The 5,844-nt window shown below is 27.8% G+C and overlaps 2 protein-coding genes across 2 annotated transcripts; both read left to right on the top strand.

Annotated features, from left to right (window-relative positions):
* Positions 1-27: 27 nt before the first annotated feature.
* On the top strand, positions 28-4,969 carry LOC111617091 (scm-like with four MBT domains protein 1). Its single transcript, XM_023358424.1, has 8 exons — positions 28-110; positions 1,617-1,712; positions 1,796-1,937; positions 2,682-2,779; positions 2,920-3,181; positions 3,260-3,354; positions 3,512-3,580; positions 4,751-4,969. The coding sequence occupies exons 2-8, from the start codon at positions 1,659-1,661 to the stop codon at positions 4,967-4,969; spliced, it is 939 nt and encodes a 312-aa protein (XP_023214192.1). The 5' UTR covers positions 28-110; positions 1,617-1,658.
* An 89-nt stretch (positions 4,970-5,058) lies between these two features.
* LOC111617092 (scm-like with four MBT domains protein 1) lies at positions 5,059-5,752 on the top strand (the record flags this gene model as incomplete). Its single annotated transcript, XM_023358425.1, has 3 exons — positions 5,059-5,177; positions 5,318-5,579; positions 5,658-5,752. Coding segments are annotated over exons 2-3 (318 nt in total), but the record flags the coding sequence as incomplete, so codon positions are not given.
* Between the last annotated feature and the right edge of the window lie 92 nt (positions 5,753-5,844).

The following is a 5,844-nucleotide window of genomic DNA, read 5'->3' as shown; positions in this document are numbered from 1 at the left end:
AATTTATTTTGTGTAAAACAGGCGTAAAAGAAAAATGTCCCGATTGGAAAAGTTTAATTGAATCTGAAGCAATCCAAAATGAAAATGTTCCTGAAAATTTATTAGAATTGGTAATATTTTTAAAGAAAAATGGATGGATATATTCATTTTTATATTTATTAACACTTTCGGGTCTGATGTTTTAGGTGTCGTGATTCTGTGGACTGACCTTTGTTAACGTTTTTTAAAATCTTGTGCATTTGAAAATGAATAAATTTACAGTTTTTATGACCAGTCCACGTTAAAGATCAGTTTTTTCCCATTTAATTTGATATATAATATGCCATTTTGGTAAATATACAAATTTGCATAGTATTAAATTAATCTGCAATAATTTGAATTTTATACTTATTTACTTATTTGTATGTACTGTACATTTTAAAAGAACAAAACATTAAATTATTTAGTAATAATAGTAATAAGGCTTAATTTCAACCAAAAAAAATGGTAGGAAAACCTTTTTGTTGTGAAAAAATTTCAATAAAAGTAGCAAAATTGTGATTTCAATTTCAAATTTCAATCCTAAAATTTTGTCAATAGATGGAGGTATTATTATTTAGCATAAAGGGGATGAAGACTCGGGACTACTCATTGGTATTGCCCCGAGTATGAAGAAGAGTAGAGGAAAGGTAATTAAGGGAAGAGGCGAAGGGAAAAAGTAAAGCGAGATAGGAAAGGGGATGAAAAGGGAAGGTCTCATGGGCGCCCAGCCTGTTTTATTAAGAATCAAATAAAACACAGATACGGATCCTGGCCGTCAAATACAGACGACAATTGCAATAGATGGAAGTAGAAGTATACTACTTACAGTCATTGTAGGAAATACAAGCAGACATGTTTAGACCGAAGGTTAAAAGAAATTACGAGTATATTTCTGGGTCATAGGTCATTTCCGTATCTTAACCAGAAAGTGTTAATTTAAAATTTTTAAAAAATTAAATGTTATTTAAAATTGTATGTAATAAAGTATTTTTGGGTTTGGTTTTATATGATCTTATATTTGTATAGAAGTTTAAATTATTTTTATGGCATTTTAAACTACATAAAATGGTTCAAAAATGTTTTTGGTATGCAATAAAATCATATAAGATTAAAAACAGAAAAATGTTAATAAACATTTAAGGAATCACTTTAAAATAAAAAGTAATTCCCTAAGTATTTTAACATTTTCTGTTTTTGGATTTATCTACAGTTGTTACGTACCATGGAATAATATATAAGATTTTATAATCATAAATAAATAATTAATTCATCTTGCTATTTCTTTGATTTCATGTAATTAAGTCTTAATGATTATAACATTGAAAAGTTATATTGAATTAATAGATAATTGAAATTATTTGATTACTTTTTTGTGTGTGTAAAAGTTTAATTTATTCGTATATATTACTGAATAAAATAATTTTTAGTTCATATTGTTGTGTAATTTATGAAAACTTATATTCGTTAGCATTCTTAGGTTATATGTAGAAATTATAGTTATATAATAACTTCACAGTTGTAAGCTTAAAATTAATATATAGATTAAAAAATATTAAAATGTTTCACTAATTAAGAAATACAATTCGTCTTTACAGTTACAAAATGGTATAACACCCATTGAACAAATCAAACAAGGAATGAAAGTGGAAATTCAAGAAGAGTTAGATCCAAATAACGTGTGGATAGCAACAGTAATATCTTAATATTAATTTTTTATGAAAAGATATATTTTGTGGAATATCTGTAAAATAAAATACTCTAATTTGATATACAGATAATTGAGAATGTTGGTGGAAGATTATTAATGAGGTACGATGGTGTTACATCTCATGATTTCTGGCTGTTCTATTTATCTCATCGCCTTCATCTGGTTGGTTGGGGACACGATCACGGATGTCAGTATCAACCACCTAAAGGTAAAGAATTAACTAAATATATCTGAAATAAAAATTTTTTTTATTTATATAAAAAGCAGGTATTAAGACTGTTCCATATACAGTAGACTCTACTTATTATAATCACAGATAATACAGATAATGTCTTCAAGTTATACATTTTTTAATTGTTTTAATGTTAGCCTATGAAACCAGAATTTTCTCTAATTTTAGTCTTATTTACTTGTTTTGCTTAGTGTTATTAGTTTAGATGAGTCCCTCAGTGATTACAATAAGCAGTCTACNTGACTAAAATTGCACTGATACGTTAATCTGTTGATTCAAATCCTGCTCCAAATAATTTTTTTCTAGATATTTCAAAATTCACCAAATTAATTTAATTTATAAATGTAAATTGTGACAGATAGCATGTCTACGGTAGGTTCTGTCTGAATCTGTAGGTTAAAAAAATTTGGAAATCGTTAAATTAATGTAATTAAATTGATTTTAGCTAGAAATTTTCAGTATAATAATTTTTTCCTGTTTCATAAATGATCAAAATCATCTATATATTAATGATTATAGTAATTTTAAACCCATGAAATGTATAAAAAATATTCTTTAATTTTTTGAAATTGTACAATTAATATCTTATACTAAATTTTAAAAAATCTGATACTTAGAATGTAGAATGATAAAACATACTATTTCTTTACCTATGATTAATTAAGAAATGAATATTTTTGTGCCTAATAACAAATACAGATACTTTATCTTTTCATTTAGAATTGAAGCATATATACTCCGATGCAGAATGGACAGATATTTTACGAATATCTGTAGAAGAATCTGAAAAAGTAAAATTTCCTTCTCAAGTGCTTGCTGTAAGTAAATTTGAAATTTAAAACTTTACAGATATGCTTCAAAATGTTTTATTAATGACGTTTATTTTACGTCTAAATTACCATCGAAATTATATTGATAAAGAATTGAAATAATTTATTATTACTTCCTACTTTATTAGCCTCAAGAAGTTATAGAAACTCATTCATTTAAAGCTGGAATGAAATTAGAAGCCGTAAGTCCTGCTAGTAAATTACAGCTCTGCCCCGCAACAGTTACGAAAGTACTCAACAATTACTATTTTCTGGTCGAAATCGACGACTATCGAAAAGATACTGATAAAAAACAATCCCCCGCGGTTATATGCTGTCACGCTAATTCCTTAGTTATATTTCCCGTAAATTGGGGGAAAGAACACGGTGTTAAAATACATTTCCCGAAAGGTATATTTTAGAATTCTATGAAAGCTATTCATTAAAAGAAACAAAGCTATTCATTAAAAATTATATTTTTTTTATCAGGATTAGTAGATAATCCAGGCAACAAAGAATTTGATTGGCAACAATATCTTAATTTTTGTAAAGCGGAAGTTGCACCTTGTGAACTGTTCAAAGGAGTGAGTAATTTTATGATTTTTGAAATAAAATTATTCGTAGTATTCTTAAAATATAAAAATATTGTTTTAATTCTTTTAATTGAATATTGATATTATTATTAATGAAAAATTTATGAAAATTTTGATTATTGATTAATATAAAATTTATATTTTACAGAAATTTATCAACTTAGGATTGGAACCAGGAATGAAATTAGAAGCAGTAAATCCATACCAAACTAATCAGGTACTGATATTTATTTCTTAATATTTAACAGCTGTATCCAAGTAAAACAGTCAACTTGTAATGAATACAATATCTGTCATTGACGTACATAATTTCTGTTTTCACTTAGCGACAAATTTCAGAAAATTAATTTCAAATAAAACTACCACTACTTTTTAGATATTCATTTATTTTTTTTTTTTGAAATAAGTAATATGTACAGTGTATATTTGGGATGTTGAGGAGATGAGTGCTGCTCAAAGTAGATTTGGGGACCGGGTCACGTGTCCCCTACTACATTCAAGTGCGTTAGAACAAATACATTTGAAAGCTCTTTCAATTGTACTTGTCTAACACACTTCATAATTTTCACAGCTGATGATGATCTCAAAAAAGAACAAAAATGTCTCTGAATTAAAGCTTAATTCTGGAAATAAAATTAAATATTATTCTCGTCTTGTTGAAAATATTGCCATTTGATAGAGTATACCCAATTTACTTATCAAAATTTTTAGGATTTTTGATGAAATTCACATCCATTAATTTTAAAAGTAGTGTATGGTCTGCATCACCCTGTATACATATAACTTTAACACGTTAACCACTATCTTATGCATCGGCGGTTGTACTGATTAGGGCTGTACGGAGCCATCTGACTGCCCGACGTCACTATGACCAAGTAGTTTCACTAAAGGTTAAATTATCCTGGCTCTTTGTAAGACATTGTTTTACATCCTAGTGGTGGCCTCTCACCGCCGGCAGTCTTATGGCTCTGAACGGCCTAACTACAACCGCCAGCACGTCATGCAGCTCTGAACGGCCCTGATTAGTACGACCACCGGCCCGTCGAATAGCGGTTAACGTGTTAAAAAATGTGCGTATGTAATATTTTATAGATTCATTCTGATATAATTTTGTAAATAGGGAAAACAATTATAATTATAATATTTACATTTATTTTTGATACATCAAATATGCTTTTTAAATATATTAGATTGAAATTTAATACTTTCAGAGAAATGGATCATAACCTAAATTATTATAGAGATTACAATTTTATGTAATAAATTCAAACTTATTAATTTTGATTAACTTTGATACGTACAATTTATTTAAATATAATTATTGTTGAAATGTATTCAGTTTTATTTATCCAAATTTATGTATTTTAAAATTTTGTATATTTGTTAGATATGTGCAGCTACAGTTACAAGAGTCGTGGATCCTCTTATATGGATTCAGTTTGACAGCATTGATATATTTCACTCAAATCACATACTTCCAATGAACTCTCAAGATATCTTTCCCGTCGGATGGTGCGAAAGCAATGGTTTTTCATTGAAGCCTCCTAGAACCTGTCTGAGCAAAAGACAGAGGAAAATTATGAAGAGAGTTGGAGAAAAAATCTGATACTTAGAATGTAGAATGATAAAACATACTATTTCTTTACCTATGATTAATTAAGAAATGAATATTTTTGTGCCTAATAACAAATACAGATACTTTATCTTTTCATTTAGAATTGAAGCATATATACTCCGATGCAGAATGGACAGATATTTTACGAATATCTGTAGAAGAATCTGAAAAAGTAAAATTTCCTTCTCAAGTGCTTGCTGTAAGTAAATTTGAAATTTAAAACTTTACAGATATGCTTCAAAATGTTTTATTAATGACGTTTATTTTACGTCTAAATTACCATCGAAATTATATTGATAAAGAATTGAAATAATTTATTATTACTTCCTACTTTATTAGCCTCAAGAAGTTATAGAAACTCATTCATTTAAAGCTGGAATGAAATTAGAAGCCGTAAGTCCTGCTAGTAAATTACAGCTCTGCCCCGCAACAGTTACGAAAGTACTCAACAATTACTATTTTCTGGTCGAAATCGACGACTATCGAAAAGATACTGATAAAAAACAATCCCCCGCGGTTATATGCTGTCACGCTAATTCCTTAGTTATATTTCCCGTAAATTGGGGGAAAGAACACGGTGTTAAAATACATTTCCCGAAAGGTATATTTTAGAATTCTATGAAAGCTATTCATTAAAAGAAACAAAGCTATTCATTAAAAATTATATTTTTTTTATCAGGATTAGTAGATAATCCAGGCAACAAAGAATTTGATTGGCAACAATATCTTAATTTTTGTAAAGCGGAAGTTGCACCTTGCGAACTGTTCAAAGGAGTGAGTAATTTTATGATTTTTGAAATAAAATTATTCGTAGTATTCTTAAAATATAAACATATTGTTTTAATTCTTTTAATTGAATATTGATA

This window comes from Centruroides sculpturatus, unplaced genomic scaffold, assembly GCF_000671375.1.
Source record: "Centruroides sculpturatus isolate CEXI.00-Female unplaced genomic scaffold, Cexi_2.0 scaffold4759, whole genome shotgun sequence".
Lineage (NCBI taxonomy): Eukaryota > Metazoa > Arthropoda > Arachnida > Scorpiones > Buthidae > Centruroides > Centruroides sculpturatus.
The sequence above is the reverse complement of the archived record's forward strand: the minus strand, read 5'-3'. Positions and strand labels throughout refer to the sequence as shown.

Coding starts and splice junctions, on each gene's coding strand:
- LOC111617091 (XM_023358424.1), top strand. CDS start 1,659: ATGAAAGTGGAAATTCAAGAAGAGTTAGATCCAAATAACGTGTGGATA. Junction 1,938..2,681: donor TCAGTATCAACCACCTAAAG/GTAAAGAATTAA, acceptor CTTTTCATTTAG/AATTGAAGCATATATACTCC. Junction 2,780..2,919: donor TTCCTTCTCAAGTGCTTGCT/GTAAGTAAATTT, acceptor CTACTTTATTAG/CCTCAAGAAGTTATAGAAAC.